This window comes from Nicotiana attenuata, unplaced genomic scaffold (assembly GCF_001879085.1).
Source record: "Nicotiana attenuata strain UT unplaced genomic scaffold, NIATTr2, whole genome shotgun sequence".
NCBI classification, from domain to species: domain Eukaryota; kingdom Viridiplantae; phylum Streptophyta; class Magnoliopsida; order Solanales; family Solanaceae; genus Nicotiana; species Nicotiana attenuata.
Window position 1 is genome coordinate 22,398 of NW_017676354.1, and position 13,754 is coordinate 36,151.

The 13,754-nt window shown below is 34.1% G+C and overlaps 1 protein-coding gene across 1 annotated transcript; it reads right to left on the reverse strand.

Annotated features, from left to right (window-relative positions):
- Positions 1-91: 91 nt before the first annotated feature.
- On the reverse strand, positions 92-5,211 carry LOC109220958 (CRS2-associated factor 1, chloroplastic). Its single transcript, XM_019385426.1, has 5 exons — positions 4,305-5,211; positions 3,160-3,287; positions 1,591-1,816; positions 1,380-1,507; positions 92-1,227 (listed from the first exon to the last, which is right to left on the reverse strand). Exons 1-5 carry the CDS (start codon positions 5,113-5,115, stop codon positions 202-204), a joined length of 2,319 nt encoding a protein of 772 aa, XP_019240971.1. The 5' UTR covers positions 5,116-5,211; the 3' UTR covers positions 92-201.
- Positions 5,212-13,754: the final 8,543 nt, after the last annotated feature.

Here is a 13,754-nt window from a genome sequence, read left to right on the forward strand (position 1 = left end):
TTTCACCATTTAATTAAGCTTACACATGGGTTTACAAGATATCAAATGGCAGAAATATTTAAACAGAATAAACCGACGTGAACAAAAGGGAAAAAAAGGCAACAAGTCCACTTGATGTATACAAGAAAATTACAGAATACATACCATAACATATTGACATTATACAAAAGAATTATTTCACTTGATCCTTGATTCATCAAGCTAAGCTAGTAATTTCGCAAGCTCATCTACTCCTAAGCTTCCTTTTGGTACTACATTTAGATAATCTTCTCTAATACCCTTCATCTTCTCCTTTCTAGTACTCTTTGTTTTATTGACTTTACTACCTGAAACAGCAGTTTCTCTTCTACCTGAACCAACAGTTTCTTTTCTCGACGAAGTTAGTGAGTTTTTAGTGCCTTGTACCTCCAAATCACCAGTTTCTTCTCCCTCAGGTCTCTGAACTGGCACTTTCTTAGACCGATGCTGAAAAACTGGTCCAGGTGGGGCAGACCTGGAGAGAGTAACTGCCCTTTCGTACACAATGTCAGCATCCAAACTAGTATCATCTAATAGGACCGCACTCCCACTTTCAATAGCCTGCTTCCGAAGTAGTAAAATTCCCTCCGTCCAGGGTGCACTTGAGCTTACCAGCTGATAGCACTGGTTTGTATCTTCGGATACAGAATGCACCTCGTAACCAGTCAATGGAACCAAAGATGAGGAATCACATTCGTTTACATCATCTGAAGCACTCCTCAACACATTTTCTGGCACAACTGAATCATCCGACCTTGTTTTGCACTCGCTAAGAATTCTAGAATTGTCACCTTTATCATCTCCTGCATCCACCAGAGGGCTTTCACTTCCACTGATCTCCTCCGTAGCTGTAACAGCACTAACATCTAAAGGAACCTTGTTGGAAGATTCCAAATAGTTACCCTCTGATCCATCTTCCTCTGTAACATTGCTTCTTACATATTCTGCATCTTCCTCAACCAGAGGAGAAACGCTAGCACTGAGATTGCATGGATTCATTTCTGTAATTAGTAAGCTTGGACTTCCTGATGTAGATTCACCCAGTTGGCCTTCAAATGATCGGTAAGTGCTGGCAGCATTACCAACTTTAGAACCCTTCCTTCTCTCAGGTTTCTCTTTGTCGTCAGGTAGAGAGGATACCCAATCCCGTCCTCTCCACATGAGTATGTGCTCTTGCTCAAAAGAGATTAACACACATGGGACAAGATCCTACAGTTTAGAAAGATAAGCAACTTAAGCAACTTACAGCATTGAGGTGATTAATTTCTTGCACTTCTATCTTTTTCCAAAAATAAATTTGGGTGTCCTGTAGCCACCTCACAGCGTACTATAGCATTTGCTAGTACCGGAAATAGTTTTACCTTAAGCTTGGCACCTATCTTCCTATAGTCACTTGGGTTCATTCCTTGACAATTTATACGCACCAATTCGCAAGCTTCAAATGCTTCTCTGACATTCTTTGCAAGGTCACAATACACCCCATTTTTCCCTGCAAAACATTCAAGATTTACTATCAGAGAGATTTTTTGGTCGGAATCAATCAAGAGTAGCAAAATTTAATGCAACACAGACCAAGCTTGCAGATAGGTATCAGATTGCGTCCTTTTTTGCGCATTTCAGTTGCTTCCTCTAAAGTCAAACCCTCGGGAACTCGTTGGACCAGCCTTGGGTATACAGGAGTCACAGGCCGCCATAACATGAGAGGAAAGCGTGGCCGAGTCTTGTAGTTGTAGTTTCGACCACGGAAAAGGTATATCAAACCACCTTTATGATAGATAATTTTCCCACCTGTCTTTTCCTGTACATATAGGACATCAAAAAAGAAACCATGTCAAATAACTGCCTGAGACGTCTGTCAGAAAAACAACAGCTTCAACTTGAGAGAAACAACAAAAATGATTAACTTTAAATCTCATCCCATAATCAAGCTATATGAAGATTGTATAGTCGACAGTGCTAGTTAGCCTTCAATGTGAGACATGGTCAGGATGGCAGGTGTATTATCTGGTCAGGAGGACTTCTTCATTGTAATCTGTAAGTTCTTTACAACAACAACTACACCTCAGTCAAAAACAAGGAGGGATCAGTTATATGAATCTTTATTGAGCATGTTTCTCCATTTAAATTCGCAAATGTTATACCTCTCCGTTTCAATTTATATGAACCTATTTGACCGGGCACAGTAGACCCTTGTGGTCCGGCCCTTCCCCGGACCCCGCGCATAGCGGAAGCTTAGTGCACCGAGCTGCCCTTTTATTTGACTGGGCACGGAGTTTAAGAAAAAAGAGAAGACTTTTTAACTTGTGGTGTAAAATGAGGCACAAATAGTTTGTGTGGCTATAAATCATTGCATAAAGATAATTATTTCCAAATATGGAAATGGGTCCTTTTTTGGCACGGACTAAAAAGGAAATAGCTTCACATAAATTGAAACAGAAGGAGTAACAAGTAACAATAAAATTAAGGCTAAAACTAACAAGTACTAAAGTTCTCTATATTTCCTATTGGCATAAAAATCTCAAATAGAGCTAAAAAGATCCTAGAAAGTATAAAACCCAAAGAAAATGTACTAACATGACTATAACATATTCCCAACAAATTGGTAACACCTATAGAGATCATTTCTTCCATTATGCCCTATCTTTCCTTAGATTCCAAGAAATTGTAGGTCTTTTGAGAAAACTTCATCTCCTTACCCTTTTAACACCTTCGGTCACTACGGCTTCACACCTACAGATCGGTGGATCTGGAGATCGATATAGGACATGACCAAACCATCTCAAGTGACTCTTTCTTATTTTATCCTCAATGTGTGCTACTTGCACCTTCTAGCGAATGTGGCCATTTCTAATCTTGTCTAATCTTATATGACCTCACATCCATCTTAACATCCACATCCCCACAACACTCATCTTGTGCATGTGTTGGACTTATTGAGATTCTTTACGGGGAAAAAACCCATCATATCAGCTTCTGTGCCACAAGCTTCAACATGACAGGTTAATTACCAATGCTTGGAATAAAGTAATTTACAATGAGCTTAATTTTGCAAAGACCTATGTTCACCAGAGAGTGACAATATTCCAAAGAAACAAAACAGTTACAACAACTTGCAAGGGGAAAAATATTAACACCATCAACCTCTAACTTGTCACAGACATTGTCCATGTCCACAGTACACACTCCCTTGCATTTTATCTTGCACACCCTTTTCCGCTTCCAGTGAGCATGGATATTCTCCAGCATGTTATGTGTTAAGCCATCTCGTCCTGGTAATAAGAAAGGTATGGAGAGTCAATGAGAGAGCAAAAGTCAGAGTCAGCATATTCTTTTTGTCACGAATCGAGAAGATCGAATACAAAATAAGCATTTTACGAGCTTTTCAAAGATCATACATACCTTAAGGTAACTCCAACTACAAACACTAGTGAAATGAAATTAACAAAAGAGAAAACCTTTGGTCACAAGAAGCTTTTATAATGAGAACTGAGTTATTCCAAAATAAGAGAACTTGAGCCTTGAACACAAGAAAATATGAAATCATCCTGATATAGAGACAGTGTGTGTATCAGAACACATCCCCCTCCCTCGGGAAAAAGGGAAAAAATCCTCATTTCCTCTCATTCTCCTCAAACGATCAAACCCATAGAAAAAAGCAAACAGGAAAAATAAGAAAATGACTTAGGTATTTATAGAACTAAGAGAATTTACATATCCTTGGCATTGATCAAGGAGACTGCAAAAATAAGAAGGAGATGTGCTCCTAGTGATTGCATGTTTCCATAATAGAATGTCAAACCACTTACTTAAAAGACAAAAAAAATTACCATTTGTATATGTGCCAATGTATCCATTCTGCTCTATTCAGTATCAGAAGAACTAATGTAGATGATTCATACAACTGACTCCAAAAATTATGGGATTAAAGCACAATTGATTCATTAACTGATACTATATATGCCAAATGGTCTAAGTTGCAAAAACTTTAACTAGCCCTTCCTCATAGTCCAAACACTTCTACTTCTCCTCCTTTTTGCCTTAGAGGATTCACATTCTACAACAAATTCACAGCAAAATACAATCCCCTAGGTCTACCACACAATGCAGTTCACCCTGATCAACAAATAATAATCTAAGGCATAATGATATGAGTTTAAGTCACATACAACAGTTAGTGTAAAGAAATTTTACACTAAGATTACAAATCCCACTTTTTGTCCGGACTTACTTGCATGTACAAAATTATTACATTGGTAATACATATAACTTAAACTCTACTGATATACCTATATTCAATTGCCGTGTTGTTTTCTTACAACTATCTATAAGCTGCATCATTTCTTCCTTGGTCAATGGCTCTCCCAATACCTCCTCTCTAGACCTAACATACTTGGGCCCGGACCCTGCCAGGAATGGTCCAGGAGCCTGAACCGGCTTTACCCCTTTTTTATGGGGCGGCGGCAGCTTAAACGAATCAAATGCTGGAAGGTTCTTCTTGCTCGGAGGCAATGGTTTCCGACCGGTCCATGGCCTCCGCATTGACTCCGGTCCAAATGGTGAGACTAACGGTTCACGCAACTTATTAGGCTTCAACTTTGGTGTTTCAGTATAACTGTACTGATACAGGAAAGGAGCTTCTGGGAATTCATAACAAACACCATTTTCATCAACTTTAATATCAATAGCTGATTTTTCTGTTGTTTCTCCAGAATCTTTTGGAATGTTCCGCGGTCTAACAAAAGGTTTAAATGCGGGGTGTGTATTCTTCTGGAAGTTCCTGGAATATTTTGATTTTTTTCCGGGGATGGAAGGTGAAGAGGGAGATGAAGGAGTGCCAATGGACTTGAAGGTTTTTTCTTCGGTGATGGGGGCTGGAGGGGCAGGGTTGTAATTATTGGCAATGTTGAGAGCCGAATCGAAGCGTTTATGGAAGCGGATTTCGTCTTCGATTTCCTTCTGAGTTCGTTCATGGCGGATGAATTTCTCGGCGTTGGCGTTGTTCCAACGGGAGAAGCGGACTTCAGTAGCTGGCCGGTGGTTGTGTGGTGGAGCAGGTGGTGAGAAAATTGGGAATTGGATTAGGGTTCTTGAACCCATTTTCACTCTTTTTTGAAAGAAGAAGATGGAAGCATCCGGAACTGCTCCCAGCTGAAGGAAAATTGGACAATATTTTTTAAACAGGGAATGAAGAATCTATATTATATTAAGCCTTTAGTTTTTTACACTTTACATATAAATTTTACACTAGACTAAATTATAATTCAAATTTACCTTGTAAATATTAGGACTTTAAAAGCAACTAAATTTGTTATTATTAATTTTTCGCTGATTTGGATATACAAGTCCTATCTTGGTCCCATTTTATAATCAAAAGGACTTTATTTGAATATACTACGTAAGGAAGGATTCAAATAACAATATAAATTAGAAAAACAACTTTCAAATCCATATTTGAGTACCAAGTAAGGAAGGATTTATAATGACGTATCAATTAGAATACCACTAAAGGATGTGGTGCGTTAGATGGGACTGCTCTTCCCTCAATCAGAGGTTTCGAGTTCGAGCCCTAAGTATGGAAAAATTCTAGGTAGGGAGCGCTTCCTCCCGGATAGGGCCTGCGCGATGCGAATCCGAATATAATCGGGCTCCAATGCGAGTACCGGACACCGAGTGGGAAAGCAAAAAAAGTATCAATTAGAATGTCCTTTATTTATTTTTTTAAAAATTAGAAAGTCCTTATTGAATAGGCAGATCCTATTATCAATCCGTTAAAATTTTGTTAATCTATGTATATCTATCTATACTCTATGTATTTATATCTACATCTACGAAGGCCCTTAGCGAAATGTCGTTCGTCTTTTTTAGCCCTTTAAAATATAGTTCACATTGGACAAAATAGTCATTTGATTATCTTTATAGTATTTAAGAATTAATCATTTAATTAATTTCCTACTATTTAAGAATAATTATTGATGTCCCACGCATACAAGGAAATAAAATATTTTAATTAATTAGACATTTCATATTTTTTTAGGAAAGTTAAAGTGAATTCTAACGAAATAAAAGGATAGGAAAAAACTTAGAAATATATGCTTTTGTTAAGTATCCTAACTAATTAAAAAGATCATACGTTCTAGGTAGTTTATAATAGAAAAGGATTCTTACTCTATATGAGTAGGAACGGGAGTTTGAAGTTCTTAATTACATACAAGGATCATAAAACTAATTCATCTTTTCGTATGTAGTATATTTCATGTATCTATTATGAATTTATCTAATTGTGTATAACAATTATTAGATTAATTGATTCGATAAACACACGAAGCTCCTATGCACACTATTGGTCAATATTTTACTGTATAAAATAGATTTCATATTGAAAAAATTATCATTTAATTATTTTTTTTAATGTTTAGTAATTTCTTTTTATACTTTTCTATTCATCGGATTTTCGTATAATATATAAAAACTACACTCAATAATTAAAATAAATAACTAATTTTTTTTTAAGAATATGAAAGAAAGAAAGACAGAGAGAGATGGCTGGCAATAGGCCAAGAGACTAAAAAAGAAGCATGATGATTTGCGAAATTGAAGTAATAAAATATAAAACTGGAGTAAATTTTAAGTTAATATATCAACTGAGGTGATTAAGAACTTCTATGAGCAGAGTTTTTTTTTTCTAGTTGAGCTGGCTAAATATGATCATTAATCATCATTTTTAGGAAGTTATATCCTTTAACTTTTATTTTTTCAACTCAAATATAATTTTAACATAATTATTTCTTAGTTTTTGATTTTTTTAATAATTATTGAAATAGAATACACGCGCAACGCGCGTATCGTGAGACTAGTACTATATTAAAAGCACGAAGGCTCTTAACAAAATGTCGTTCGCCTTTTTTACCTTTTAAAATATGTGGTTCGCCTTGGACAATATAGTAATTTGAGTATTTTATTAATATTTAGGTTTTGTAATTTAATTAATTCCCCTACAATTTAGGATTAGTGTTAATAAAATTTTGCCTAAACTTTCACTACACGCTAGGAATCTTTCTAATTCCATTTATATTTGGAGCACTAAATTTCTCCATTCTCTTCTTAGTTTAGGAGACTTCTTTTTGTAGTTAATAAAATTTTGCTTAAACTAGGAAAGTTTGTAGTTCAATTCTATTTATATTTTAGAATATTAAAATTTCTCTATCTCTTTTTAAGTTTAGAAGACCTTTTGTAGTCAATAAGATTACAAAACAAAATAGTCATTTAATAATTTTTTTAATATTTAGGATTTTGAGATCAACTATAATTTTAGTTACTAAATTTTTTCTTATTTAAACTGCATAGTAATTATGTCCTAATATTTAGGACTTCAAAATTGATTAAAACTTTACTATTCAAAATAAGATGTACTAATCAAATTATAGGCAAAAACAAAGATGTGACAATTCCAAACCACTATTGGTAAGTCTTTTCTTATTTTTAATGCCCTCTCCAATTCATGTCTACAACTATGTTCATATTAATATTTCTTCTATGTCCTTCTGCACATAAATATCTACAAAGTCAAAAACTATTTATGTGGAAAATAATTAGGATTTGTTGTTCAGGAAATTTTAACCTCCCAAAACAAAAAATCATACATATCGGAGATGTATCTAAATTTTTTTTTATCCGTGTCGACACTATAAACTTTTCGATAGGCAAATTTAATCTGAATATGAATGGATTGAATATTATTTATTATATATTTCTGTAATTATAGGTATTTTATTACCAAATAAAAATTATGTAAAATAAAAATAAAATTGACTGAGAGTTGGATATTCCCCCATCTCAGGTAAAGTAAAACTCCTACAACTCCAAAAACAACTTGACATCAACAAACAATCACATTGCATTTTTCAATGACAACTCGGAATTCCTATGTAATAAGCGATATTCATTTTGATATATAATCGTAATGTGCTAATAAATAGCAAACTCCTTATATAATATATTATGGAATATTTTGACAATTGTAACGTAAAGGTTAACTAAGAAATTTATACTTATTGTTTTGCAAAATTTCTTGTGAAAATAATTTTAATTGTACAATTAGCAATTTAAAAATACATATGCTTTATTAAACCGTTAGAGTTATTATCTCGAATGCAAATAGTAGATGTGTAAATATTTTAATTTAAGTCACCTAGGTGACATAATAAAAATCTCTTCTCAACATTTTTAATTTTTAAATCCAAATATTTAAATTCACAATAAAAATGAGAAACTAAAATATTCAGTTTCTTATTTAAACAAATTATTTTGTTTTCTTATAAAAGTATTTTAAAGATTATAAACTATTGAAACTTTTTGAATCAAACCAGACTTACCTTCAATAAAATGAGAACCGACTAAAGACACATATGAAAACTAAATATCAACCGAACACTGATGAAAGAATAAACTTTAATTCTGATTTTTAACATGTATTCCATATTTTGTCTGCTGCCAATATATGGAATACATATTACATAAGAAGGCAACTTTCGGATGCATCGGGACGTAGAGTCTGGATGCATGCTTAAAGCTCACTCCACAACAAAAAAAGAGTAAATTAATCTAAATTACTATTGCGATACTGATTTATATTAATTAGGTTAATGTTTTAGTTGAATATATTGATAGAAATGATTAGGAACTTTACATTGTTTCTTTCTTTATTGAGTTAGCCGAATGTGATCAACAAGCATTAATTTTAAGAACTTATACTTTTTTGTTTAACTTTTAATTAATACTTAACTCAACGTAATTTTTACTATAATAACTATATTATCTTTTAAAATTTTGTAATTATAGAGATTGGGCACACGCGCAACGCGCGTACTAAGAGACTAGTCTATATCTATCTATCTATCTATCTATATCTATATCTATATTATTATAAAAGCACGAATAATTTATGCTAAATATTGAACGACTAAAATATACCTGAAATATTGATCGACTTTTATAGCCTTAAATATTTGTATAATTTAAGGATATAATTGTAAATCACCTAAGGTTGGAATTCTTTTCCATTTAAGCTACACATACAAACACGAGCCTATCATTGATTCTTCCAAGGAACAACTGCAATGGGATTGAAACGTTTCTTCAAACGGTAGAATCCTTTTGGGATTCTAACAAAATTATGAGTACGTCTATCACTATGAGGACTTCTATATCCTACTAAAAAATTAAAGGTAATTCATACAAAATTCATAAAAAGAGGACACAAGGGTCATTAGGAGGAAGAGTTGTATTAGATGAAATACTTATCCAAGAAACATGAATTTGAACTGGGGAGGAATTTAACACGCCCAAATATCAAGGGAACATGTCCAAGAGTTGATTGAAGATTTACGTGTATTATTATGAAAGCATGAATGTTCTATACTAAATGTTAATCGATTAAAATATTCCTGAAATATTGACGAACATTTATATCTTTTGCTATTTATATTAGTTTTGGCAACAACTTATAAGGGAATGACACATCTGGAAATAAACATGTTAGAATAATGATTGTAAATGCTGAATGACTAAAATAACCTTGAAATATTGATGAACTTTTATATCCTGTACTATTTATATTAATTTTAGCAACAACTTATAGGGAATGACACAACTGAAAATAGACACGTTAGAATGAGAATTTATCTTATAATAGGAACTTAACCATGAAAGAGATAAAGTTAAGAATGAAATAAGAAAAAGTGAATCCTAAAACTAAATCTAATAAACTTCCCTCTAGGTAAAAGTGGAACAAATACATTAGAATTGGATGGAAGTTAGGTCATTTGTACATTGTCAAATATTTTCAAAGTACTAAAATTAAACTAACTAGTTTAGATTTTTGAAGAAAAACTGTTAGTTTCCATTTTGAATTCTAATTGAAAAACAAAAGTTGGCTTAATTTTATTTTCTTAAAGTATTTTTCTTTTGGTATTCGAAACTAACAATAGACTGTTATTCAAGAGAATTTTTATGTATATTTTATGGTATTTTATTTCCAATCCAGCATACTCAAACGACTTTGTGTTTGGTTTTATGTTTTTTGAAATCTGATTTATGCCCTTTTTTCAAGTTTCAGACATTAATAGAATTTTATTTTTATAAATAAGATAATTATATTAATAATTATAAACTAACATAACTGCATATCAAAGGAAATACCAAAGGATCACATTTGCAACGCACAACAAGACTAAAATAACATGGAAGAAATTAAAATTCATTGGCATTAGGCTTAAATTATTTTTCAGAAAGATAATTTCATGTTGAATAAAATCGTAATTCATTAGGGCTGTCTAATATTTTGAACACTGAGGTGAACTAGCTAGACATTGAATTCTTTAAAGTGAAGCTCCACATACCAAGTCCACATAATATTGTTAAACAATGGTGAATTATCTCTAAATGACTCGAATTAATTAATACAAGGATTCATAAGTTTAGTGAAAGTGTCCCACTTTATTAATCTACCTTAAGTGCATGATCAATCATAGATTTATAACAGTTGTCAAGACTTTAGGAGTTTTTTAATTGTATATCTCTTGCCATTATGGAACTCTCGCAAAGTCTGAACAAGATGTCTACTATCGTATTTGCTTTATTATTAAAAAAAAAACTAAGTTTTAGGTTGATAAATGATAGCAAGCAAACGGATATGTATTAAAGGTGTTGGAGTTCAACTTTTCTGTCAACCCCTATCCATCCTGCGGATGTTAAGCCCGGCCGAAGAAGCATTTTTAATATCATAAATTATATGAGATTAATTCTTTTCCGATAACAAGTTTATTCACATATCTTCTCTTAACTATTAGGTGCGCCTATTGTTATACGTGCGAGGCACGCACATAGAGACTAGTTATTATAAAAGTGGGAACCTCAAAAGTTAAAATTTAAATTACCAAAATGTCCTTCTAAACAATCAAAAATTCCTAATATCTTTTCTTAAAAAGAATAGCGTCTGAAAATAGCCCCCAACCGACCCTTTGTACTCTTTTTTTTGGTTGTAAGCAGGAAATTTTATTAGAAACTAAGTAGTATTACATAGGCCATTCCCAGCCGTCCCATTGGGATCGAAACTGGGAGATGTTACAAACGCGCTAGAGCTATTAATTGCATTAATATTCCCCATACTAGCTAACTTAGTACAAGATTCCTCCGATATAAGTCTAAGGTAGGATTTCCCAAAAGCATCATCCTTCATTGCTGCCTCCACCGCTGGACTAGGTGCATGATGGATGATTGTTTTATTCATATTCCTAAGCTTTGTGAGCACGTGATTTTTGCCCTAAGCAATAATTCCCAAAATTTCAAACAAAATAATTTTTTCTAGTATTTTATAAATTTTTGTGAATTTTGTAGCATTCTTTGGTAATTGTTGCATTTTTATTTGTGCATTTTAATCCATATGAAAATACCAAAAATATGCATTGGCATTTAGGGATTTAATTTCACAATTTTAGTATTAATTAGTTTTATAATAAAATGTAAAGAAAATTGCAAGAAAATAGTTCTTTGCATTACTAATTATTGCATTTGTCTTTAAATAGAGTTATAAGTAATTTTAGGAGTTAAATAGTGTAATTAGGTCTTTGCTTTGTTTTAACATTTTATAAAATCAGAAAAATAAATAAATACAAAAAAAATACAAAAATAGATAAAGGAAGAAAAAAAAAGAAGGGAAAAGAAAAAAAGTAAAAAATGGTCTTAATTGGAGACCAAATTTGGGCCAAAATCAGTCAGCCCAAACGAAATTCCCAACCCCAGGCCCAGTTTACCCCTACCCGGTCCGGATGCCCATGCCTGTGAGACCAACAAAATGACGTAGTATAGGAAGCATACTACGTCGTTTTGAGTTAAATGCCAAATCAAATCCAGGCCGTCTACCCACTCTAATCCAACGGCCCAGTTTTAATCTCGTATTTTAGATATAAGTGTCCGAAATCTTCAGAAAATTTTGAGACCAAAGTCATCCTCATCGTACCCTGTAACGCCGGTGCCGGCCACCCTCCTCCGCCTTAGCCCCACCGTCCCTCCGCCGTCCGCCGCCGGCCGGAAATCGTCGCCGCCGGCGGCGATGCTCCGATGACCACAAAAAATACACCACTGACTCCCCTCGTCTCCCCCTGTCCAACCATGCCCTCAGCTCCCCTCGAATCATAGCCAATCTCGTCGAATATTCCATCGAAGATTTTCCGGCCACGACGCAACCCCGTCCAAACCACCCCAAATTAACACCACCTAACCGCCTTGACCTCCTTTACCCAACCCCCATAGCCATTTGTCTCGAACATGGCCGGAACTGCTCAAATATTGAATCAAAAATCCGGCCAAAACCCTATCTCTTCCAAACCCTACCAAACTTACACCCCATACCCCCCTCCCTCTCCTTTACGCTGACATCCCCAACCAGATCTCTCGAATGTTGCCAAAACTTTCATCGAATTTAGATCTTAGGACTGGCACAGAAACCCTAACTCAGAAAACCTGGGGATTTTGGACCGATAATTTTCCCTAATCGTGTTGTGTTTTTTTTGAAAAACACACGATTGGTTGAATGTACGTGTCAAGAATCCTCAAGAGGATCTCAAACAAAAATGGCCGGTTCCAGTAGTTTCCCATTAGTCAGTCGAATGCTCTGATTCAGTAAATTGCTAAATTACTCTTATTTTTGATTCTTATTTTTGGGGTTCCTATCGTGTGTTCTAAAGTTTTAGTTTACGATTTGTATTTCGAGTCTGTCGCAGTCCTGTTTGAGCTTTGTTGGATTTCAATTCGTTCCTCACATCTGAACTGATTAGTAATCTCTTATGGTTAGCTGTTAAGTTAGCACTAAATTTAGTTTAGTTTGTTTAAATTCAGATTTAATTGTAATCGTATTAACAGTTCCATGTTTAGGGTTTAATTAAGTTTTATGATTTGTTACATATCGATCTTCGTGGAGGTACTGTTCTCAGTCTTTCATGTTTGATTTAAATTTATATATCCATAGGTCTAGTTTTTGTTTAGTTTAGTTAGTTGATTCATGAGTGGTCACTGCAATTTGTAGTTCATGGTTAGTTGGATTTCATGATTGGTAATTGTGCAAAATTCAATTTGGTGGGATCTTTTGGCTATAGCTGAACAAGATAGTCACCAGCAATTACAGTAAAAGGGTTTTGGTCTGGCCAGTAATTTCAGGAGGTTCAAAGGGTAGTTTAGGCATGGGAAAAGGGTACTTTTATCAGATTTGGTAATTTTTGAAGGGGGGTAAGGATAGAATAGGGATTGTAATAAGTATAGAACCTTCTAGGATGGACTATAGTGTAGGTTTTAATAAACTTAGGGTAGTTACTTGTGTAACAGGTCAGAAAGTAAAGGGTAAACACTGAAATTAGAATAGGGACTAAGGGGTAATAGGAGAATCTGAAATTGGACCCTAAGTTCACCTATAAGTAGGCATTCATTTGCCTTGATTAAAGGGGTTTTTTGGCAGCCATCTCGACCCCCCCCCCCCCCCAAAGCCATCTCTTTGATTCTCCACAAGTTCCAAAAAATCAAAAAATTACTATTACATTAATCCCTCCTTAGCTCATTTTCAGATCTCAGTCCCTAATCCAATTTCCTAGCTCCTTAAGGATGAGAAGTAACTTAAATTCATCTGATTCTGCTCGACATTGATATTTACAAGCTGTTCAAGTCAGATGTGCATGAGATTTGCTTGG

Coding starts and splice junctions, on each gene's coding strand:
- LOC109220958 (XM_019385426.1), bottom strand. CDS start 5,115: ATGGGTTCAAGAACCCTAATCCAATTCCCAATTTTCTCACCACCTGCT. Junction 1,508..1,590: donor GATACCTATCTGCAAGCTTG/GTCTGTGTTGCA, acceptor AATGTTTTGCAG/GGAAAAATGGGGTGTATTGT. Junction 1,228..1,379: donor AGATAGGTGCCAAGCTTAAG/GTAAAACTATTT, acceptor TCTAAACTGTAG/GATCTTGTCCCATGTGTGTT.